Consider the following 26,781-nt stretch of genomic DNA (forward strand, 5'->3'; position numbering starts at 1 on the left):
CGTCGTGAATAATTCGCGACGAAATTGGCGACGAAGTTCACGATGTCGTGAATTTCGTCGCCAATTTCGTCGTGAATATTCGCGATTTGGTCTATATGCGATGTCCCTTCAGGGCCACCATAACACACAGGCAGGAGGCCAGGCATCGTGCAAAAGCTAGTACATGTATGTATGCCTACTTTGTGTGCTTGTGTGTAGATCCAAGAAAATAGCGGAAAATGGCTTGTAATTTGAATTGAGGGAAGTTGTTAACTTTGTTTTTTCTCTCTCTCTGTATTTTTGCTTGTGAAATATGGGAGAACTTTGTAGACTTTAATTTCACAGTGAGGAAGGGCACGACTAGTTTTGAAAAGTGGCACGTTGGCCACTTTGAATAAAAAGGGCAGGCCTTTTTGGCCGTGAATTGATCTTTTTTAAAGGGCATCACGGCCAGTTATACGGGCATTGATGGCCTGGCCGTCGATTAATTTAAGCCCTGTGAACACTATGGACGTAATCGAGACAATGGTAATAGCTTCACGTAGAGACATTTGAGTTTTTATTCATTTTTTATTTGATATCACTTAGATGGCCTTTCCATCCAAAAAGCCAGTTTAATGAACACATTAGTTCAAGTTTGCGTTAATCGCGAAGCCTTGGGCGAGGGATGGGGGGGAATGAGCAATGTATATTTTCACAATATTCAAAATTCGCAATTTCCAGCATATTTTTCAAAAAGGTGGCAAGATGATTTTATTTGATATAAACTTCCTTTTTCCCCCATCAAAATTTAGGAGTAATCGAGGAGGGTGCCTAATCGCACCCTTTCTCCATAGATGCTGTAGTTAAGCTGCGGTTGTTTGCTCCACCATTACGAGCCCAATGGCCGTCATCCATCTGTGTAGGAGGACAAAGAAAATCAGAAAATGTTGAAAAACCCCTCCGAAACAGTGGATTTATCAGTCTAGTGTTGAGACAAGACAACGCTAACACCGTACTGAAATGATGCTGGTGTTGGGATTGACCTCGGAAAATATGAATATCAGGCAGTTCGTGACATACAAATAGAGGGCAACAACATCGTGCCGCCCTCTTTATGCTCGTCAGCTTATGAAATGAAATAAGTAGACAAAAAGAAATTGATAGATGTAAATAAATAATAAAAAAAAATTGACAGTTATAACAAGAAACTCAATTTCAAATATTTCCTAGTACAAATGCTCAAATCTCATGAATAGTACCCTATATTTTGAAATTGGGCTCAGAGTGGTTTAATGTTTGACAGCAATTACTTATTTAGCTGCATTACAATCTTGATACTTGGAGTGTGTGTTTGATTGAGAAGTGTTGATCTTAAAATCAAACAGTGTTTACAAGAGATGACTGTATGATCAGCATTCTCAATGGTATGTTTGTTGTAAAAAAAAAAAAAAGTAGGAATTCAACATTTGTTTGGATGTAGATTTTCACTCTGAAATATACAAACAAGAGTGAGATTTAAAACATTAACTTAATGATTCATCAAGGCTGAAAGTATTCAAGCAAATTGCAGGCTAACCAGCAATGTTCATATGAATGGAAAAATCAGAAAAGTGGACTTTCAACAATTTCTATTTTGATAATAATACAGTTACCAGAGTGAATGTAACTACTAGAAGTGGCAGGGTGGTTAAACAACCAGTGTGTTATACAATATAATTGTGTTAAACACAGCAAAATAGTAGTTTATAGTGGGTTTTATTGTTGTTGTGTTAACCTTTTCCAACATATATTTTTACAACGCAAACAATTGTATTCATCATTGTAAATATGTTCATTTCATTATATGCATATTCATTATTGTAAATATGTTCATTTTATATGCATATTCATTATTGTAAATATGTTCATTTTTATACGCAAACTCATTATTGTAAAAAATTGTTGAGACTCTCATACTCCCGATCGGGGTCGATATAGTTTAATAAAATCTTATCTAATCTTATCTTACAAATTCAGAGAGAAGCTGTAAACCTTTTATGTATCCTGTATTGTGCATATTTCTTCTAGATTGACACTACAAGTACAAATTGTAGGCCTTAAACAGTCAGTCCGCAAGCCCTGAAAAAGTAGCTTCTTTTATCCAAGTGATATTCATGACTAGAGGGTTTTTGCATAGTTAATGAGCTTGGTGCGAACCAAAACACCTCTTTTTATTCAGCCATTGCTGCTCTAAATATTGACCAAATTTCATGTTTTTGGTATCTTTGTATAGAAGAAGAATCATTCTTTCAGGTCATGTGTTTGGATTTTTAAAAGAATGTTGTAATATAGGAAAAACTTTTGATCTAAAACATGGAACAAAATATTTCTTTTCATGCAACAAAAGTTGTTGTTTTCACAATTAATTTCTGTTTGGGCACAAATGATTTTTAGATCATGATAAAGCTGAAGATCTAAGCTTTAATATGATATAATTTTTATAAGAAGATGTATTTTAGATGGGTCAGCAGCCAGCTTTTCATAGGCCAAGTACATTTTGCAGCTCAAAAACAAGAATACTGCGCTCTGATTGGTCATAGAGACCACACACCCACGCAAATTCCAATGTTCCCCACACTGGGCCTCTGCAAGGTCACACTCACCATGTGGTAATCTCTTCAAATTACCCGCGCCTGTTTGTTTTGAAAACAGTATTCAGCCAATCAGAACTCTGGATTTTATGTTACTCAGAAATTTCAGAAATCTCGTCTTGCATCTTGATGGAAAAAGCTGGCTGCTGACCCATCTAAAAGATGCCACATATCAAGAGTGACATTGTAAGAAAGTATAGAGTTTGAGCTTTCTGATGATATAAATAATGTTGGTGCCTAAAACACAAAATGTTGCACAATTTGCAAGTGAAAACAGAGGAAGAAAATTCTGTTTGATGCATCTTTTCAGGTAAAAAATTCACTTATTTATCAAAATATTTCATTAAAAAGAAATGACCAATATAAAAGAGTAACATTTACTCTTGCCCATGGTACAAAAATAATCAATATTACTCAAGGAGAAAGTGGTTAAATTCTTTGAGAAAGAAAGTCTCACAATTCACGAGATTTTGCAGGGACATGAATTCAGCCATGAGAGGACTTGGATAAATCTGCTCATTTGCTCATTAACACAGGGGCTTGCGGACTGACTGTAAAAGTAACATGTTCTTCTTTTGGTGTCCTTTGCAGATAACATCTTAAATAGACGACCCAGGTACCATCTTTTCAGGAAGCATTAGACAGACTCTGTACTCTTAGTACTTTTTGAAGGGCCTTAAGGAAGTATATCAGACAGAAACACCATGACGCTTCAATGGACCTTTGTGGCAGCCTTCCTGTATTTGGAGGTTTTTGCCCTGATACTCCTGATGCTCCCATTCATCAAGCCATACATGTGAGAATAAAATACACTTTTTATATAATACGGTTTATCTCAATTAGTGCTGTAGCCAAACCGAACAGAAGTTCATCGAACTTGGCATTTCCAAACTGGAGTGAACTGAACACAAATGCTTGGTTCGATGGTTTGGTATAAAATGCCATGCACATTTTCAAAGTGCCATTGATTACAAATTGATTTGAATTGGGACTCATATAATAATAAACATTTTTATTTGTTAGTGATTAAGCACAATAAGAATTCCTCACAAAATATTTTAAAATCCAAATTGAAAGCATCAGTTGGCCTCGTCTTTGAATTAATTCTTATCAGTTTCAAATTTTTTATAAACATGAATTTATTTATTTTTTCTTCATGAAATTAGAGGACATTTGAAGCTAATGGTGTGGGTGAATGCATATATGGCCGTAATCGGTCATAATTGTTTTTGTCTTACCTGCATAGCAGAGTGAGACTATAGGCGCCGCTTTTCCGAAGGAGGCGGCATCAACACCAAATCTTAACCAAAGGTTAAGTTTTTGAAATGACATAACTTAGAAAGTATATGGACCTAGTTTATGAAACTTGAACATAATGTTAATCAAGTATTACTGAACATCCTGCCTGAGTTTCAGATCACATGACCAAGGTCAAAGGTCATTTAGGGTCAATGAACTTAGACCATGTTGGAGGAATCAACATCAAAATCTTAACCTAAGGTTAAGTTTTTGAAATTTCATCATAACTTTGATTGTTTATGGATCTGATTCATGAAACGTGAACATAAGAGTAATCGAGTATCACTGAACATCCTGTGCGAGTTTCAGGTCACATGATCAAGGTCATTTAAGGTCAATGAACTTTGTCCAAGTTGGGGGTATTTGTTGAATTACCGTCATAACTTTGAAAGTTTATTGGTCTAGTTCATAAAACTTAGACATAAGAGTAATCAAGTATCATTGAACATCCTGTGCGAGTTTCAGGTCACATGATCAAGGTCAAAGGTCATTTAAGGTCAATGAAGTTTGGCCATGTTGGGGGTATTTGTTGAATTCACCATCATAACTCTGTAAGTGTATTGGTCTAGTTCATAGAACTTGGACATAAAAGTAATCAAGTATCCCTGAACATCTCATGCGAGTTTCAGGTCACATGACCAAAGGTCATTTAAGGTCATTGAACTTTGGATATTTTGGAGCTAATTATTAGATATTCGTCATAGATATCGTTTATAAAATGTGGATATAGGGGTAATCAAGTATCACTGACAAGTCTTAGGTCGCATGATCAAGGTCAAATGTCATTTATTGTCAATTTACATAGTGTTGTATCATTTATGAATGGTGTTTTTTGTGAATAATTATAGTTATCAAAGTCAGCACTGCTGCTATATTGAATCACGTGATGCAGGTGAGACTGCCAGAGGCGCTCCACTTGTTAGATATAAATTCCTTCCTCATAACTGACAAAGTAATGGTAAAATCTATTTTTCACCTACTGAAATGTCCAAATGAATAAAAAATGAGAGTAGAAATAGAGTTCTAAATAAAAGAATAAATCAAAAAGGCAAAGCAAAGCAACGGCATGATCACGTTTGGGAAATAGTTGATCAGTGCTCCGTAACACAAAAGTTGCGACGTATTGCAAATAGAAAAGAACCGCACTGATTGGTTCTAGGTCAGTATTTTAAAGAGAGTGCGCATGTAGCGATGATCTTGATTGGTCATTGGTATTCAGCGATTGATTGCAAACCTTTGTGTTATAGAGCCCTGGAAGTATATATTGACCGTAATCAAATGTAGTAGTAATTGGTCATAATCGTTTTGTATTTAATAAAAGAAAATGGACAAGACATAATATTCCTTCCTCATAACTGACAAAGTAATATTAGTAAAATTTATTTTTCACCTTCTGAAATGTTTAAATAAGAAATGAGGGTAGAAATAGAATTTTCTAAATAGCAGAAAAGATCAAAAAGTCAAAGCAAAGCAAAGACGTCACGATCGCATTTGTGAAACATTCCAAATATGAAGTGTTCTTCCAAAGTCTTCCAATATTTTCTAAAAAGTGGTTTAATCTTGTCAATTACTGAAAATAAAAAGATGAATTATCAGTTCCGTCTTGGTCCTGAATGGTCGGTGCCGGGTGATTTCACAGAAGCAAATTACACAGTACAGTCCATGTACTCATTTTCATGTTGGAAATGTGTTTGAAGTCACTTAGCGTCAATCTTTTAGGACCAAGAATGCACTGATAATTTATCTTTGTAGAGTAATTAATTGATCATATTAAACCACTTATAAGAAAATATGGAATTTGATTGAAAAATATTTCATAGTTTGGAATATGAATTTTACCAGTGCAATATCAGTTGAGTGGAGGTGATCTGTCTAGACTCTCGTGGTTCAACATTCTTGATCAACACTCTCCGATCGATCGGGGTAGCTGTGTTTGCTACATTGTAATCGATCACAATCATATAAACATGAAATAATCCTGAAAAATATTGTTCATTGAAATTCTGTTACTACCTTCATTCTCTCATTTTCATTTTTTTTTTCTTTGGTAACTTTATTAAATTAGAAATGAAAGTAGAAAGGACTTTTCTACTTTTTTAAAGAAAATAAGAAATTTGTTGCAACAATTTTTATATCCATTCTTTAAAAAAAAATTTGTTTCAAGTGTGTGACAGACATTGGTAACGACAAGTGTTACGTAGTTCAGGACTAGCAACCTTTTTAAAATGTTTTTTTGAATTCACATTGCCAAACTTTGAACTAAACTAAAATTCCCGAACTCAACCAAACCGAACCCGAACTTGTGGCCTGACTTGCAACACTAATCTGAATGTTACTTTGGATAGCAATGCTGTTTATCACATTAAACAAAATTATTTTTAAGCTTCTTTTGTATGTAATGATTTAGATTTGTTTCTCTCTGTATTACCATAATCAATCAAATATGATCCTGACTAGCATGAATAAATCATGGTAAAAATAAACTTTTAATTTTCTTTTTACATATATGATTTGTTTGTTCACTTTTTAGGTGGCAGAGATTCTTTCATTCTGGAATAGTGAAGTCCATCACAGCTTATGCATACATCTATTTCAATGTTTTTCTCTTCATCCTTGTCTTGCTATTCCTTGGTGAGTATACAAATTTAGCATTTTCTAATAATTTGCATATTAGTATTCATCCAAGGATGATTTTACTCTGATATTTGTTATAGAATTTAAGGAGGTCTAGGTGTGTACCTTTCAAGATAATCATGTAATTTACTAGATGTTTGTTACTGCAACTTGAAAGATAAATTGATGGTTGTTTTATAAATAAAATTATACAGTTGAGGCCAGAAGTTTAATACACCCAGGAAATTCAAAGAAAAGAAAAGTTGACACTTGCCAAACTTAAATTTTACTGTATCTTATAAAATATTTGTGCTATCATGACGAATTTGATATTGAAGAAATCAGTATGTCATGCCCCTTCATCACATTGCTTTGTCATAAGGAGCTGAAAAATACTTCGGTGTCATTTTTTTCGCAAAAATCTTCATATTTTTTACAAATCAAAAATAAAAATGTGACAAAAGCATTTCATATTTGTGCTAGTTACTTCTATACACAAACATTTCAGATAACACTTTTTTGTTCAGTGGTGACATATGATAGAAAATGTAATATAAATCATAGATTTGACATTTATATATTTCTATGAAACGATGTTTGAAAATATAATAACAAATAATAGAATACATTTGGCATGAATATTACTTTTTTTCTTCAAAGAAAATTCCACCTGAAATATACTTAATAATATATAATACCAATCATGTAAAAGAGCTTAATACCCTCTTCCATTTGATACCAAATTCGTCATGGTAGTATCTATATTTCTGAAGATACAGTAAATTTTACGATGTTTGGCAAGCGAACAAATTTCACTGAATTCCATGGGTGTATGTAAACGTTTGGCCTCAACTGTATGTGCTAGTGTGTAGATCAAGACATCAGAAATGGACCAATTTTTCTATGGTTCACTCATGCCCATATGGGGTTACAGTTACACAGAGAGCAAGTTTTATCTACCTTACAACTTTGAATTGAATTGAATAAATTCAAACCAAAGTACAAACAAATTACTGAAAAATGACAGGTTTTGGACCCCAAAGAAGCACAGCTTGTAATCAGGGGCCCCTGCATATGATATTTTACTCAAACATGGAATAACTATGAGTAAAAAAAACCCAAACAACTATTTACAAGGTATTTAAAGATCACAACAGAATCATTACCCACATGCAAGCATACACACACTCACACAGACAAACACATTCACACTCCAAACATGTCACCCCTAGGTGTAACTAACAACTGGTCTTAAATTTATCAAGTAGTTATCTATGACATAATTTATTAAACCGAGACAGGGTACTGTTACTTCTTATATCAGCAGGACACATATTCCATTCTTTAACGCAAATTGTTCTGAAGGATTTCAACGTAGCATTAATTTACTCTACTCTTCATAGTGAGAAATATTTGATATTACCTTTAAATCTGCATTATTAATTCAACCTTCTCTGAAGTAGAATAATTTCCTTTGTTGTTTAGTTAAATTACAGACTGGATTGTGCAATGCATGAGTTATTTACCTATTGTAATGTATGTCAAAGAGATTACTGTGGTCTTAAGAGATACACTTCTAAAGGCCACCGCATACCTTACGACCCGACTGGTCTACGACTGGCTTGCGACTGAGTGAGGGGATATGTGACGTCACAGCTCTTGTCAGCTTGAGAGTCGTAGACCGGTCAGATACAAGTCGCAAGGAAAATCATAAGGATTTGACATGTCGAATACTTATGACTGGATCGCAAGCTCAATCCAACTTCCAGTCAATCAGACAGCTTACTTGCACGACGCGTATATGATATACAACGGGCGTACGTAGTAGTAAGCGCCATTTTCTCAGTTAAGTTGCTATGGCAAAAAGCAAAAAGCGCATTTACACTATATAAGTGAGTCGCATACAGCATGGTAGTTGGATTGCAAGGTGTGCAATGTCGAAGCTTATGACTACCTTGCGATTCATCTCTACTCACTCAGTCGCAAGCCAGTCGTAGACCAGTCGGGTCGTAAGGTGTGCAGTGGCCTTAAAGCAGACTCACTTGTATCTGACCCCTTTCTCATCTACTTCCTTTAACTAGATGAGTGGAAACCAGTTTAATGTGTAATGGAAACGCTCAAAGCAGTCTTGGAAGTGATCATGTGTGGTCTTTCAAACCAGAAAATGACCTCGCGATGTTGTTTTCAAGACTGCTTTGCCTTGTTAATCTGGTTTCAAGCATAGGTGAGGACACAACCATTCTTTGAGAAGCAATCTTCGCATGGAGAACGAGAGTGTGTGCATGCTACTCAGTACACACTGTGTGTAGAATTGAATTCATTAATTTCCTCTTTCAATCTTTTTACATTTACAATGATAGTTCAATATACATATTTACAGAATATAACATTTAATTTCAATTTTTATAATACAATGATACCATGAAATCGAAAAGGAGGGAGACCGACTAAAAAGCAGAGCTTGTAGGGTGAAGGCCCCCTTTTATAAGTACATTTTATGGATAAAATAAAGAAATAAACAAACAATATATATATATATATATATATATATATATATATATATATATATATATATATATATATATATATATATATATATATATATATAATGAATAAAAAATAAATAAAAATAAATAGATAATAATAAATGATTCAGTATACACTGTATACAGAAATTATAAAACGATTAAACATATATACAAAGAGAAATTGATAAAAAGATTTACATATTAAGTTCTGAATTACATTAATTTGGGAAAAAACGATAATCTAATATGAATTCAGAAGATATTTTTTTAGTTTGCCTTTGAAATTTTGTATTGAATTACATTGTATAATGTCCTTTGAAAAAGAATTCCACAATTTTGGACCAGTAAAACAAATGTCTTATGTGCAAACGATGTTCTATTCAGAGGTAAATGAAAGAAACTAGCCTGGCGAGTGAAATGCTTATGAATTGTATCATTTTTTTCAAACATATCATTAAAATGTAATGGTAATTGTTTATTGATAAACTTGTACATAAACTGTCCGAGTTGAAAAGAATATAAAGAATAAAGAATATAAATTTAGAATGCCTACACTGCGATTTCAAATTTTGTTTGAAATATGTGACACTACTTAAAGCATTCCCGTAGCAACAAGACCACTTTATGTGAAGTGGTTCTGTAAACTAGTTCAGGAGATGGTGATGAGGACACTAGCAAAGTGATCTTCTAAACTGGTTTCCTAGACTGGTTTATTAAGGGAAGAAAGTAGATGGGGTCTTTGTCATAGCTTGATGTGGTTACTTCACTTGTTTGTATTTGAGTACTGCTACCAATATGGAATCAAGGTTTGGATCGTATTTAAAAGAATTTTGTTTCTCTTTCTTTTTTGTCAGATTTAAAAGAATTTTGTTTCTCTTTCTTTTTGTCAGATTCTGTGAGAGAAGTGAGCAAGTACACAGATGCCAAAGAAGAACTTGATGTAGCTATCCCGAATGCAGAGGCCATCCTCAATATGAAGCTTTTTAGAGCACAGAGGAACTTTTATGTGGCTGGATTTGCATTCTTCCTCTGCATGTGAGTATTTTTTCTTTCAACAAAAGGCTGTAATTAATATGAATTTATGAAGTTATATAAGAATTAAATTAAAAAAAAAAATATATATATATATATGTTGTATTTTATTTCATATTTCCTTGATCATTATTACATAAGATCCCGCCTGCGCATGCGCAGTAAATTTGGCGCGCTAGTTGTTACAGAGGGGAAAGCAACTTTCCCCAGCAGTCAAAATAAACTTTGTTTTTTATGTTTCTTTAGACCACCGGTCTTGAAAATCATTTTCACAGGGAGAAAAACTCTCCTTTTCCTCACAGTTTTGAGAAACTGTGTTTTTACTTGTCGAAAATTGTAAAATCTTTAGGTTTTTAGCTCGGCTACAATGTCTTTTCCATCGTCTACCATCGGCTCATTAACCAAGCCGCGGCACACCAGCGAAACGCTGGGCACGGTGAAAGCCGGAACTTCCCCTGACGAAACTGCCTCGGGTTCCCGTACGAAGCCGGAGCTCAAGCGCTCATCGGTAGTGAACTCTGATTCGAAAGTCAAGAAAAGTGACTCTGGAAAACCCACGCTTTATGAGTCTAAGAACTCTGCACCAAAAAAAGAAAGGCAAGAAACTGGAAGGAAAAGATGACTTTACTGATTTACAATGAAGACTGGACAATTTTGAATATTTGATGGAGAAAATGGTGGAATTTTTGCCATGCCAATCGGCTAGTGCTAGTACCATGAGTACTCATCGCCCCACCAGGGATTCTTCACGACCACCGACATGTGCAGATAACGTGAGTTTACTTGGAGTTGATAGTGGCTTTGATTCTGATAACATGGGTCAATGCCCTATTTCTCATGATGGCAGCATCGATGAGGGTGATATCAACAAAACTGTTGCAAGAGCTAGAAAATGAGGATGAAGTCCCTTCCCTTGCTCAGAAATTTGCTATCCCCACTTGGGATGGTGGTGCAATACACATCGATTTAGCCAAGCCTGCCATGTACCTCATGTCACATCAGATAGAGGAGAATGTTATGGAAGAAGCTGGAGGAAACTAACCTCCCCCAAGCAATTGCCCACCAAGCAATTGCCCACCTCTCTGTTGCCCCAAAGTGAATGCAGCTATTTGGGAAAATTTGTCTACTCACACGCAAAGCCGTGATATAAAACTGCAGAGAATCCAAAAGCCATTAACGAGGGGGCTCACTGCCTTCATTCAAACTTTGTCACCTGACCCTCTAAACTGAAACACAACAGAATGCATTCGCATTAATATGCAATGCAAACTTTGAAGTGAACTGCTTACGCAAAGAACAGATAAAGCCAGACTTGAATGCTAATTACTCTCATCTCTGCAAACCTGCTACACTAGTGTGCCAGTATTTATTTAGAGATGATCTAACTAAGGGTCAACGACCTTTCTGAACAGCAAAAGCTGCAGCTGGCATGATGCAGGGACAACATAATCCCTGCCCTCAGTTCCATCCTTACAGGATGCAATTGTCCAGTTCTCATCAATCCAACAGACAGGGATGGCATAGTGCCACTGGCACGTCAGGAACTTTTTCAAGTATCAGATCCACAAGTGGGAACTACAGTACAATGGGCCTTTTTTAGGCCAGCGAAATTAGCGGAGCAGTCGTCCCAGACCTCCGCCTCACACCCAGACAATGAGCATGTTGAAACAGCCTCAATCCTCCCAGCGGCCACAGGTGGCGAGAAGAAAAAAGCTACACCATTACCCCAAGCGGTAAGTAGCCCATGTGATTATTTTGATTTTGAGGTTGAAACACTTAGTGATATTGTTACTTGTGATAATTCTAAATCAGACATGCCATTCGGAGGTCGAGTATTGCATTTCTACCAAAAGTGGTGTGAATTAACGTCAGATAAATATCTGCTAGAAGAAGTGCAAGGATATAAAATAGAATTTGATCACTCCAAAGGAGTTCCTTTAAGAAATAAACCCTTGTATGAATACAAAAAGAGATTTTCAGAAATGGATCAGATAACCAAAGAAATCTTTGCTCTACAGGCCAAAAATGTTATTGAGCCTTGTTCTTTTGAAGATGGAGAATTCCTCTCAAATATATTTACGAGAAGAAAGATGGGGGCACTCGTGTGATCCTAGACTTATCAGAGCTTAATAAAAGTCTCAATGTGCAACATTTTAAGATTAATAATATCCACACTGCCAAGCACTTGATTTACCCGCACTGCTACCTTGCTTCGATCGACCTCTGAGATGCATATTATTCCATTTCTGTAGCACCTGGTAACAGGAAATACTCGCGGTTCATGTGGTAGGGAGAATGCTGGCAATTTACAGCCTTACCTTATGGGCTCAGTACAGCCCCAGATTATTCACAAAGTTACTGAAGCCAATCTTCGCCAAACTGCGAAATGCAGGTCATACTGTCATAGGATATTTGGATGACACTATTATAATTGGCGAAACTAAAGAAAAGCTCCAAGAGAGTGTCAATGCAACAACCAAAATTTTCACAGAATTGGGCCTCATTATTCACACTGAAAAATCAGTGCTCACCCCAACACATGAATTTACCTTCCTGAGTTTTAGCCTTAATACTGAGAATATGACAGTTAAACTGCCTCAGGCTAAATCACAAGAAGTGAAAGATCCATGCTAAGAATTGATAGGCACATCTACCCCGTCAATACGGAGTGTAGCACAGGTCATTGGGAAAGTCATAGCAACTTTCCCAGTAGTCGAATATGGCCCATTGTTCTATAGAGCTAAGGAAAGGGATAAAATTGCAGCCCTTAAAGTAAATAACGGCCATTTTGATAGAAAAATGAATTTATCCTTTGAGGCAAAAGAAGAGTTAAAGTGGTGGATGAATAATATTTTTAAGGCCTCCTCGCCAATCGTTATGAAAAAAAAACGGACTTAGAATTGCACACTGATGCCAGTGGCCTTGGATGGGGAGCCACTGATCTCCAGCAGAAAACGGGGTCGCTGGAATGAACTTGAGGCAGGAAGGCACAAATATTGAATTAAATTACCTGGAAACCCTAGCTGCTGGGTTAGGCATAAAATCATTTTGCCTGAATAAATGCAACATTCGTGTGATGGTCAGAATTGACAACACCACAGCTGTGTCCTATCTAAATAATATTGGTGGTTGTAAATCCCCTGATTGTGACAGGATGGCAAGAGAAATTTGGCAGTGGTGCATTTCTCGCAATATCTGGATCACAGTAGCCCCTGTGCCTGGTTGATTAAATTCAATAGCAGATGAGAAATCTAGAAAATTTAACGATCGAACAGAATGGAAATTGAACTCAATAGTTTTTGATCGAATAGCTCTCCAGTTTGGTAAATCTGAAATAGACTTGTTTGCCTCAAGGCTATGTCAGTTGGCACCCAGACCCTGGGGCTTATGCTGTTGATGCTTTTACTATCGACTGGAAACCTTTTGCATTCTATGCTTTTCCACCTTTCTGCTTGATCCCCAAGTGCCTACAAAAAATAAGAGAGGATAAAGCTACAGGGCTAATGCTGGTATCTAATTGGCCATCTCAAGCTCGGTTCCCTATATTTCTTAGCATGGTAGTAGGAGAGCCAATGCTCATCCAGAGTAAAGAGAATTTACTAACCCTGCCTCTTTCAAATGCAAATCACCCACTTCTTGCTAATATTGAACTCTTATGTTGCACATTATGCGGCAACACTTTGAGAATCAGGGACTATTAAAAGCAGAATGGTGGATATAATTACAGCTTCATGGAGAGCCTCAACCTGCAGGCAGTATGACGTCTATATCACAAATTTGCAAAGATTTTGTCAAAGCAGTGAGACAGTATGGAGTCATCCTCTTATTATAAGCATACTGATGAAGGGTGTTTCTCAACTTAGACCTGGGGAGCGTTTCATCAACATTTTTGTCCGACAAGTTGTCAGATCTGACATCTTTCCTTGATTCTGATTGGCTAAGAGGCACTGTTACTATAGTAACTGTCGGATAAAACGGGACTTGTCGGATAAAACGTCTGACAAGTCCTTTCATGAAACACTCCCCTGTCTTGCCCAGATACACAGAAATCTGGAATGTTAGCCCAGTTCTCAATTTCCTATGGAAATTGTCTCCAGCATACTCTTTAACCCTTCATGATTTAACTCTATAAATCTGTATGCTAATGGTGCTAGGGTCTGCTCAATGAGTGCAAACTTTACATGTATTGAAGGTTAACAAAATGACACTGAAAGGGGGTTTTGTGTTGGATGAACAGTTGAAACAAAAGTAAACCAGGGAATACCCAATTTGAATTTAAACTGGAAGCATACACTCCTGATAGGAGACTGTGCATTGTTAGATGTATGTCAAATATTATTATGAGAGAACAAGACTACTTCGTGAGAAAGAGAACTCTTTCTTTATTAGTCATACCAGACCACACAACAGAGTAACAACTCAAACCTTATCTCGTTGGATTAAGATTTGTATGCAAAGAGCAGTGTGTGTAAATACTGTGATTTATAAGGCTCATTCAATGAGGGCCGCTTCAACTTCTGTAGCTGCCAAGGCAGAACTTCCTTTGGACCAGATCCTAGCTCGAGCAGGATGGTCATCAGAGAAAACATTCAGGAAGTTCTACAGAAAGCCTATTGAAAACAAGAATAACTTTTCACAGGCAGTGTTAGAAGATCATGCTGTACACTAGTGATATAGAAGTTGTGAACTGGCATTGAGAAGCCAGATGTCTGTAAACTGAAATGAAAACAGTTATTAATAAAAAAAAAATTCCCAGCCACTGTAAGAAGATCATGCTCTACACTAGTGATACGGAAGTTTATGAACTGGCATCGAGAAACCAGATATTTGTAAACTGAAATGAAAACAGATGTTAACATTAACAATGTTCTTAGAGTATTACAATGCCATGTTCATGGAATGAATATGTATGTGAAATGAATAGCCACTTGTGTGGCGATATTCTATGACCATAAAATATGGTGAGCTTTTGTCAGAGATGGTAACACCATAGTCTACATTTTCAGTGTTCACATACATGCCGATGTTTTTTCTCCCGAATGTGGCTACTTGGCTTCAAAATCTCATGTAATAACGATCAAGGAAATATGAAATGAAATAGTAATATTAAACGAGAACTTACCCTTTGAAGTTTGATCTTTATTTTATGAATATTTAAGAGGAAATTATTACATGCCCTCCTCACCCACCCAAACTTCAAACTCTAGTGTAAGTTCTCTTTCTTACTATCATTCGTAGCCACATCTGGAGCTTTGAATATTGACTGTGCATGCGCGGGCGGGATCTCATGTAATAACTTCCTCCTAAATATTCATAAAATAAAGATCAAACTTCAAATGGTATGTTCTCGTTTAATCTTACTATTTTACTGTAAGTCAATTGAAATGATGATATTTTTGTAGTATTTGATTCTCTATTGACAGTTGGAATCATTGTTGCTTGATGGAGAAGTACTAAGGGGATCAACAAGTTTTACTTAAAATGGGTTCCTATTATACAAGGTATGATAAAGTCTGTTAACATATATTGTTCTTGAAATCACATTGAGAGGATATGTCCCCCTCTACAAATGAGAAAAAAAAGCTAATATACTGTCGGGGAAAAAAATTGATTTTTTTTTTCTGGGGGCTCCATTTTCAATTTTTGAAAATTTTGAGGCTACTTTTTCATTTTGGGGGCTCCATTTCTGGGGCAAATTCGCCCGCCGCCCCCCGTGTATTTTCTTTCCTGTATACTGTAAATGGAGCCTTCTTATTAATGGACTATACTTTATATTTCACACTTGAAAAACACCTACCTGTAATTTGTTTTCACCACATAACTACAAATGATTCCTGCAGTGTGTTGAAGCGTATGTGTAACCTAATCTCAAAGGAAGCTACTCTAATAGCATCTAATGAAGCTTCAGTCAAGCAAGCACAGGGTGCATCAGATCAGGCTAAAAGACTCATGGAGGAGATGGATGAACTACAAAAGGTTTGTGTACTACACTTCTAAACTTAAATGATGATGTTGCCATGGTAGCAGCTTGGGGTGGGGGTACTAATCGCCTTCAGTGAAGTTGTTCTTTGTTAATGCTGAAGTGATATTGATTCAATTCTATACAATGCTTAAGGGTAACATCCTGTAGTTAAGTATGATTTCCGATTTCGCATGCTAGAGCACATCAACTGCAACATAGTGTAAATTACAAGAATGAATTAATTTCAGAAAATAAAATGTGGCTGAATGATCAGTCATAAATAGATAGATAAAATATAAACTCGAGGATAGATTTCCTCTTAAATGCCCCCCATCAGTATCCTTTCAAGACTCACTTGCCTACCCTTAGCAATTTCAATTTTTAATCAAATTTTATTATAATTTTGAAAAATATTTTAATGTGGTATAAATTGCCATAGTCGTATCTTTTAGTCATGTTAGCGTGTTTAATTATATCAATTTTTGTTGCACTGATTAGAGTATTGTGCTGGGTAATGAAGACAAATGGTTCATGTGTTTTTTTTAAGGAGCTGGAGACCAAGACTAAGCGTTCACGCTCTGGTTCTATGGCTGACATTGTCGTAGCTGCAGTTGCAGACAGTGAAGTTGCTAAAGATCTGAAGACTACCAGGGATGATCTGGCAAGCTCAAAAGCAGGTGAGTCTAAGTGATCTAATTAAATGCATACTTAACCCTATCTTAACTGGGCCATTTCAGACCAACATATACTGGGGGGGGGGGGGGCTAATTTAACCCCCCCCTCATCTCGGCCGTTGATTTAGCGGTCACTGCAAAAATTGGCACGCCCGTTAAGCCGGATGTAAACTACAAGACAGTATAGTTAATTTAAAAAAAATTAATTATTTATATTTTTATATTAATTAAATACGCAAATAAGCGTATGAAATTTGACCTAATTTGTCTCACCTGCATAGCAGAGTGAGACTATAGGCGCCGCTTTTCCGACGGCGGCGGCGGCGTCAACACCAAATCTTAACCGAAGGTTAAGTTTTTGAAATGACAGCATAACTTAGAAAGTATATGGACCTTGTTCATGAAACTTGGCCATAAGGTTAATCAAGTATTACTAAACATCCTGCCTGAGTTTCATGTCACATGACCAAGGTCAAAGGTCATTTAGGGTCAATGAACTTAGACCATGTTGGGGGAATCAACATCAAAATCTTAACCTAAGGTTAAGTTTTTGAAATGTCATCATAACTTAGAAAATATATGGACCTAGTTCATGAAACTTGGACATAAGGTTAACATCCTGCATGAGTTTCACGTCACATGACCAAGGTCAAAGGTCATTTAGGGTCAATGAACTTTGGCCAAATTGGGGGTATTTGTTGAAGTACCATCATAACTTTGAAAGTATATTGGTATAGTTCATAAAACTCGGACATAAGAGTAATCAAGTATCACTTAACATCCTGTGCGCATTTCAGGTCACATGACCAAGGTCAAAGGTCAATGAACTTTGGCCATGTTGGGGGTATCTGTTGAATTACCATCATAACTTTGGAAGTTTATGGATCTGATTCATGAAACTTGGACATAAGATTTGATTTGATTTGAACTATTTTTTTCTTCTGCATTTATAATATTCGTATGCAAAACAATTTTCATTACGTAACAAACATAATATATCGGTAATTGATTTTGGTATGAATTTTATAGAAAAAAATACAAAATAAAAAAGTCATTCTAAACAAATATGATCTACTACCAACAAGAAAATTTAACATATATAAGAGTAATCAAGGATCACTGAACATCCTGTGCGAGTTTCAGGTCACATGACCAAGGTCAAAGGTCAATGGACTTTGGCCATTTTGGGGGTATTTGTTGAATAACCATCATAACTCTGAAAGTGTATGGATCTAGTTCATAAAACTTGGACATAAGAGTAATCAAGTGTCACTGAACATCTCATGCGAGTTTCAGGTCATATGACTAAAGTCAAAGGTCTTTGAAGTTTGGCCTTTTTGGAGGTAATTATTAGATTGCTATCATAACTTTCAAAGTTTATAGATATATAATTATAAAATGTGGATACAGGGGTAATCAAGTATCACTGACAAGTCTTGGGTTGCATGATCAATGTCAAATGTCATTTATTTTCAATGAACGTAGTATTGTATCTGAATATAAATGGTGTTTTCTGTGAATAATTATTTTATAGTAGTTATAGTAGTCAGCACCGCTGCTATATTGAATCGTGTGATGCAGGTGAGACTGCCAGAGGCACTCCACTTGTTTTTTTAATTGTAGCTTTCCCAAATTTATTGTTTTGCATATAAATGTAAACAAGTGTGTTGAATGATTTGCCTCATACATGTATTTTAGTCATGTTGTTTTTAAAAATTAAAAAAACACAAAAAATAACTTCTCACATACCTGTACAAAGTCAATGAAAGGCACGAAAATTGTGAAAAATAAACCAAAATGATTTTACCTGTTTTGATGCAAAATCGTAAATATTAGCAACCATAATCGATTTCCTGGAAGAAAAAAAAATGTAATTAGGTAACAAATCCTGAAATTAATATTTTGGTAAAATTCTTGTTGCAAACTAGCAACACTGAACAAGAAATGATATTTTGCAAAAGTTATGGCTTATATGTGTTGTAACAGTTGATTCTTGTATTTTCATTTATGGGTTTGTAGGTAATGCTGTTTATGCATTACACCCTATCCTTTGTTGTGCTAAATAAGATACCCCCACACTTTCAGTTTTGATAATAATAATAATAATAGGCATTTGTATAGCGCCATCTATCTAGAAACATTTTATTCCGAGGCGCATTGTTATTATTATTACCCTGGCTTTAGCCGAGCTAATGGTAAATAACAGTATATATTTTTTATATCCCTCAGACCCTCGTCAATTTTTTTAATGAATAATATTTGATTTTCCATTCAGATGGAAGTTAAGATTGAGAATCATATTCTACAAAGATCTGATTTTAAGATTGAGAATCAGATTTAGCACTCAAGAAAGGGTCCTTTGTCATGCATAAAGTCATATATAATTTATCAACAGCTCTATGACATACCAACCTGGCTTTGGACCAAATCAATGATTAATTACTTAACTTGTTTTTTATTGTCTGTGCTATAGGCGCTGCTTTTCCGACGGCAGTGACGACAGCGCCGTCAACATTGGAATTTTTACCAATGTTAAGTTTTTTAAATGTCATAACTTAGAAAGTATATTGAGCTAGTTTATGAAACTTGGACATTAGGGTAATCAAGTATTACTGAACATCCTGCCTGAGTTTCAGGTCACATGACCAAGATCAAATGTCATTTAGGGTGAATGAACTTATACCATGTTGGGAGAATCAATCTCGAAATTTTAACCAAGGTTAAGTTTTTGAAATGTCATCACTTTGACCATGTTGGGGGTTTTTGTGGAATTGTCATCATAACTTTGAAATGTTATGGATCTAGTTCATAAAACTTAGACATAAGAGCAATTAAGTATCCCTGAATATCCTGTGTGAGTTTCAGGTCACATGACTAAGGTCAAAGGTCATTTAGGGTCAACAAACTTTGGCCATGTTTTGGGGGAATTTGTTAAATTTGCATCATAACTTAGAAAGTTCATGGATCTACACATGTAGTTCATGACACATATACATAATCAAGTATGAATGATTGTTTTGCACATGTATTAGGTCACATGATCATAGTCAATATGCATATTGGGTCAATTATATTATCATATGAGTGTTTCCTTTTTGAATAATTATTCAATAGCCGTTTTCAAAGTCAGCACTGCTGCTATTTCGAATGCAGGCGAGACTGCCAGAGGCGATCCACTTGTTTTAGTGAACATTGTCAAGTTTGGGAATATTATGTCAAACATTGAAATACCTTTTGCTGTTGTTTATTATATGTGGTTATTTGGGATGAATATGAATGTATGCATTATATCTATCATGCCATATGATTTCATTGCTGATTGACTAATATGCCTTCCTTTTCTTTTAACCAGAGTTGGAGAAGACAAAGAAAGAGATGGAGGCCGTTAAGAAGCAGGCTGAAGGAGTCTCTTCTGAATATGATAGATTGTTAGCAGAACATTCCAAGCTACAGGTAGGCTAGAGTTGTTGTACTTTTAAAATATATGTTAGTCAAGCTTCTATTTCCTCTCAAATCAAATTTATCAACCATTAAACAACACTAATATATAAATATAGGAAATGTTTGGCAATCCTTTAAATTTGAGGTTTGTGATTTAAGGACCATTCAGTCTGGTTGTTTGCAAAATTTGTGAATGAAACTATTTCTTTTGTAATTGACCAAATGCCCATCAAAATAAACATACTTCAATAGCTGTAAATCGTGGTATATACTGTGTGCTTCCCTACCCCAGCAAATTATGGATCATTATCAGTAGATAAGCCTTTTGTCTTTTACCCTCTTTCTAGGGATTATCAGCAATAAACATATGTAAATCATTTTTTGCCAATTGAACAAAACAATAATAAACTGTCCAAAATATTTTTAACTCAAATATTCAACCCCATTGTTCAAATAAACTCACATAAGCCCAAGTAAGGTAGAGGGTTGCATTTCTTATTGAATGTTATTCTACATGCTTTTATCTGGAAAATAATTTTGCTTCTTTTACAAAATTTTTTACCTAATTTTATGTACCAATTAGTTTGTTTATGATTTCTTTTATAATTAATTCACAACAGGCTGATTCATTTATATTCTAAAGATGATTATGCTGTAATTGACAATTATGATAAATGTTTGAAATATCATAACTGACAAAGTACAGTTTATGGAACTTGGACATAGTGGTAATCAATTATCACTGATCACCTTGCATGAGTTTCACTTTCAGGTCACATGACCTAGGTCAAAGGCCATATTTAGGTCAATGAACTTTGACCATGTTTTGGGTATCAAGTTGAAATCTTAACCTAGGTTAAGTTTTGAAATTTCATCATAACTTTGAAAATATAGGATTTTAGTTTATGAAACTTCAACATAAGAGTATTCAAGTATCACTGATTGTTTTCTTTGAGTTTTGGCTTACATGATTAAGGTCAAAGGTCATTTAGGGTCAATGAACTTGACCACCATGTTAAGGGTATTTTTTTTAATTTCATAACTTTGAAAGTATATGGATCTAGTTCTCCAAACTTGGACATAAGGATAGTTAATACCTCAGTCGCATTTGCTTTATGGCGGCCGTACGGCAAGTCGAAAACAGCTGTTTTAATATTTTTTGTACCAGCTACGTAAAGGTGGTTTGAATAAAAATGAATAAAACGGCTGTTTTTTACTCGGCGTACGGCCGCCGTAGAGCAAATGTGACCGAGGTCATTCAGGGTCAATAAACTTAGAATTTTATTATCATATGAATTGTATCTTTTGTGGGCAATTTTTCATTGTAGTTGTTTTCAAAGTCAGCACTGCTGCTATATTGATTCATGCAATGCAGGCAAGACTACCAGAGGTGTACCACTTGCATTTTCATCAGTGACTCTCTATTCATTCTATCTTATACAGAATCAAGTGGCATCTTCAGAGACAAAGAAAGATTCATAGATCTTCAACTTGATTCATGCAGCTAGCCTGGTTATTAGGGTTGTTAGTGGAGAAGAACAGGACTGAGTAGACTGGGGGCTTCAAGTGCCTATCAAATGATCTAGTACAGCTGGAGCAAAAATTAGTAGAATTACCTTGCATTACAGATGTCAATGGGCTGACATATGTTTCTTAATATTCTCTTACCATATTCTGATGATATCTGGAGAATATTTATAACATACATAATACATAATAATCACTGTTCTTTGCATTTCACAGCTGAAAAGCTTTTATGTTTAAATGTGTAATGTTCATCTAGATTTACAAATGGTAGACATGACAGTTTATTTTTTATTCATATGATTCATATTTTCAAGTTCCTGTGGATCTGAAATTTACATGATTCAGCGATGACAATTCTGATATTGTCATGGATATTTTTTCCTCAACAAAACCTTTCAAAAGAGTGGCCCTTCTATCTAATGTGTAATGTAATGAGATCATGATAAAGTAATATGAAATTCGAAAGAACCCTATTATATAATGATAATATCCTTGTAATTGTCAACTCTGAAATAGATTTTCTTGTTACTAGGGCTTGAACAAAAAATAGGTCGTGCTAAATTGGTGGCCCAAGTTTTTATAAAATATGGTAATCTCTTCATTCTTGACATAAATCTCTATAGCATTCTAGATCCTGTTATCACCTTGTACAACTCATTGTGAGTCTTGGTATTGAATTCTACTCCAAAATGCTAAGTTGGCTATTCAATATCTACTGGTATACAAATAACAGTCAAACAACAGTAGTCTTTTATCATGTATTAAGAATTTGATAAAAGTAAAAAGACTGTTCACAATACCATTTCTATGTGTATCTTTAGTTGCCAAATAATGACATTTTGTCAGAGTCAAAATTTTTTTGTTAGTCCCAGAAGGTTTACTTTAGCCCAAAATGACTGTGCAATTAAGAAGTTTTGTGTATGTATGTTGGGCAGGGGTGTGAGAGGGTGGGGGGGGGGGGGACTTGAATTGTCAATCAGCTACTACCTAAATATTGTCCATTATGTTTTGCTCCTTTCATGAGATAATTTTTGTAAATCTTTGAGAATGTACTTTTGTTTGTTGATAATAATAATAATAAATCCTTTTTAATGAGTAACAACTTGAAACATATTCCTATTTTGTGTTGTTTATAAAAAATGTCATTGTATTTAGGGGGAATAGGGTTCTGGTTTTTGTTTGAAGGTCAAGTCCACCCAAGAAAAATGTTGATTTGAATAAATATAGAAAAATCAAACTAGCATAACGCTGAAAATCAAAATCGCATGTAAAATAAGAAAGTTATGACATTTTAAAGCTTTGCTTTTTTTCACAAAACGGTGATATGCACAACTGAGTGACATGCAAATGAGACAGTCGATGATGTCCCTCACTCACTGTTCTTTTTTTTTTTTTTTGATTGTTTGAATTATTCAATATTTCATTTTTTACAGATTTGACAATAAGGACCAATTTGACTGAACCATATAGTATTAAACAATCATCAATGCTAATTCCACATTTTTAGGGAGGAAATAATTTTTTTTTCACTTGACAATGAAGAGAAAATTAGAATAAACAAATATATCAGGCTTTGAGAAAATATAGTAGAATTATTTATCCGAGGTTGGTCTGGCAATTACTATTTTTCCCGAGGGGCGAAGCCCTGAGGGAAATATAGTAGTTTTGCCAGTCCAACCGAGGATTAATAATTTCCACTATGCTTTCGAATGAAACGCCTGAAATATTTGTTTTATATCCTACTTTTAATAATTTATAACCAAAATATATGCGCTGAGCTTGCAAAGTCCGGTTACTTGCGTTGAATTACCTACTTTTCTCCGAGCCGCCGCGCTCAGCGGAACGCAGATTAGTGCCTGCGCCAACGCATCACTGGACTTGCCCGGGAGCGCGCTGCCCGGGAGAGAGAGCTTGCTGGCCGGTGCGCCCGAGAGTTTAGCTAAATATCCAGTTTTCTATTAATGTCAGAATATTGGTATAGCGAAAAATGTATCGAGGTCTTACGTCACGCAACATCATATTTGAAATATATTTGGTCACATGATGCTATTTGAACCAATCACTATACAGGATTCAATTTATGTAGGATATAATATTTCATATTGCATGTAATAAAATACAAAAGGAATATTGAGTGGATGACATCAGTTTCCTCGTTTGCATACCGACCAGGATGTGCATATAAATGTTTTTACATCTGATTTTGATGAAATTTGCAGTGTTATGCTTGTTGGATTTTTCTCTTTTTATTCAAATCAATTTTTTGTTGTGGTGGACTTGTCCTTTATTTTTGTTATAAACAGCAACTGGAAGGTTGAAGACACATAAAAGAATTGGGCAAGCAAGTAGGTTGTTATGACACAAGACTAGTACAAGTATTAATAGGGACATTCTCTGCACCTGACAAGTCCTAGTCAGAAACTTCAGTCTTTTCTTCTACCTTGAAGATGTGGAATACTAGTATATGTCAACTCCTGTTTATTCAATCAGAGGCTTTTAATTCATCAAATCTATAAAAAATAAAATATATATATTTCTATGACTTATACAATAAAACAAAAGATATATAGTGAGAATGTGACATTGTCATTGAGTATATTGCCCATATTCTGTGAACTCGAGTACAACTTTGGAAATGTCATGACTTTTATATTATACAGTTTTTGGATTTTGGTGATTCTTTTTGTGTTATGCTTGTTTGATTTTTCTATGTTAATTCAAGACAACTTGTTGAGTTGGACTGGAGTATCAATAAATTTTAATGCAGACATTAATGACAATATATCTGTAAATAGTTTGAATTTCATTGTTTTGTTTCGTGAATGAAAACTGTGGTCTATATACTTGGTCAACAAGCAGCTGATCCACAAAAGATTGCATAATGTTACAAAGGCTAAACCTATTTTGTATAGTATCAATTTTTGTCACTTGGGCTTATTGTTCATTCTAATTCCCAGATGGTCTCATTTCCACTTTGTCTACTTAATAATATTTAACACTTTGTTTAGTGGAATATTGGTTCATTGATATTCAAATTATGTATGGTGTGATAGACAAAATGGATATAGCCTAAATAGGAATTACTTAGTACATAATTGTAATGGGTAAAGTGGCAATGTGCACTGTTGTGTTTCGGGGCATCGCGACAGGGGTGGGGGCCGGTGCTGGATTGCAGGACAACCTTAAAGGAGAATGAAACCTTTAAAACAAGATAGCTTGTGTGAAAACAGAAAAGTCAAAGAAACAGATCAACGAAAGTTTAAGAAAAATCGGACAAATAATTAGAAAGTTATGAGCATTTGAATATTGCAATCACTATGCTATGGAGATCCTCAAATTGGCAATGCGACAAAGATGTGTGATGTCACTTGTGAAAACTCTCACCATTACTTTAGTATATATTTCACTTAAATTTCCTCTTTTATCACATCTATCAGAAGATCATGTTTTTTTTCTATAGGAGGGCATGTAATACAGATTTGTAAAGAAAACATCATGGATTTGTATCACCATAAGTTTGTATCACCATAAGAAAAAGCAAAAAGAGACATTAGGTGGTTTCAAACCGCCTCGATCACAAGAATCCCCGTTAAATTACGAGAACATTTTTAGGCTAAAAAATACCCATTAATTATTCCTGCATTCAGACCGCCCCGAAACATACACTTCGGGATAAATTCCTGAAGTTAGGAGCATGCGCAGTATGGTCTAATAAGCAAGCAAGGCGCGAGATTCAAAACTACTAGACCAGCAGCCACCCACGGCGCCGCACCCAACGACACGCTGGGCTAAAAGTTCCCGTAATTTGCTTTCACATCGCCAAAATACCTGCGACCTTGGAAAACATTACGTCAAACCCCCGTTTGGAGAAAGACCGCAGTTCAGATTGCAAACTGCGGTTCTATACCCCATTTTGCGTTTGTAAATCCCAAAATCATTTCTAAGCCCAGGGGGCCGTTTCATAAAGCTGCTCGTAAGTTAAGAGCGACTTTAAGAACGACTGGTGATCCTTTCTCGCGCGCTAGATCTTCGCCAATGGTGTGTACCATTTACCGCAAGACAGGATCACCAGTCGCTTTTTATTTACGAACAGCTTTATGAAACACCCGCCTGATCAATCCCGCTAGGCCAGGTAATCCCCGCTGTCTCAATTTTACCTCCACAGGCCAGATTATGAGCGTTGAGCCAAGGACGAAATGATAAACAACAGCTGCGCTATTACGTAAGACTTCTCTGCCTGTAGTAGGACCTTCGGAATGAAATTATTGTATTCGATATTTAATTACGTTTTCAAATGCATATTGTATTCAGAAATCCAATGTTAGTCCATTTTCAAGTTCGAACGAAGAAAATCGACCTCGAAATAAGGAAAGTAAGTGAATTAAAATGACGGCATGCTTTGCTCGGGCTGTTGTGTTATCTTCGGACCAGAAACAGGTGTTTTGATACTTAAATTGCTTGCTTGGGGCAGTTATGGTTTGTCGTACTTGGAGAAGAGAATTGATTGAGGGAATCTGGGGTATAGTGTTTTCAAATGAAAGGTTTTCGTCATGAAATCCCCGCGAAAGTTCTCGTAATTTCGCCAAGTACCTACTATTTAGCGGGTATTTTCTTTCGGGGAAATTACGCGTAGTTTGCTTTCACATTACCAAAATACCTGGTATTTTCTGATCGGGGTAAATTTCCCGATCAGAGAATACCTGGAACTGACGAACTTCGAGGAGGTCTGAAACCACCTATTTTGAGGGTATTTTATAGTCCATCAAAGGGAAAGTTGTTCACATGTGACATCACACATCCTTGTCGCATTGCCAATAGGAGGATCTCCATAGCATTAGTGATTGCAATATTCAAATGCTCATAACTTTGTCATTATTTGTCCGATCTTTCTTTGTTCTTATTCTTTGATTTTTCTGTTTAGACACAAGCCTACTTGTTATAAAGGTTTATAATTATATATTTAATGTGACATATTTTCTCAATTGAACTATGGAGATAAAACACAGCCAAGGGGGTGTTTCATAACACCATTCATGTGAGCAGCTGTATGAATAACAACTATGACCTTTAATCTCCTTTTACTTGTTTTTCCACTATTTGAGGAATTGTTCCAT

At 35.5% G+C, this 26,781-nt stretch overlaps 1 protein-coding gene across 1 annotated transcript; it reads left to right on the forward strand.

Annotated features, from left to right (window-relative positions):
• Nucleotides 1-3,003: 3,003 nt before the first annotated feature.
• Nucleotides 3,004-24,447, forward strand: LOC129256814 (B-cell receptor-associated protein 31-like). The gene is made up of 7 exons (XM_054895005.2): nucleotides 3,004-3,387; nucleotides 6,421-6,521; nucleotides 9,922-10,066; nucleotides 15,904-16,039; nucleotides 16,573-16,702; nucleotides 20,052-20,152; nucleotides 21,584-24,447. Exons 1-7 carry the CDS (start codon nucleotides 3,296-3,298, stop codon nucleotides 21,620-21,622), a joined length of 744 nt encoding a protein of 247 aa, XP_054750980.1. The 5' UTR covers nucleotides 3,004-3,295; the 3' UTR covers nucleotides 21,623-24,447.
• Nucleotides 24,448-26,781: the final 2,334 nt, after the last annotated feature.

The sequence above is a fragment of the Lytechinus pictus genome, chromosome 3 (assembly GCF_037042905.1).
Source record: "Lytechinus pictus isolate F3 Inbred chromosome 3, Lp3.0, whole genome shotgun sequence".
In the NCBI taxonomy this organism is placed as follows: Eukaryota; Metazoa; Echinodermata; class Echinoidea; order Temnopleuroida; family Toxopneustidae; genus Lytechinus; species Lytechinus pictus.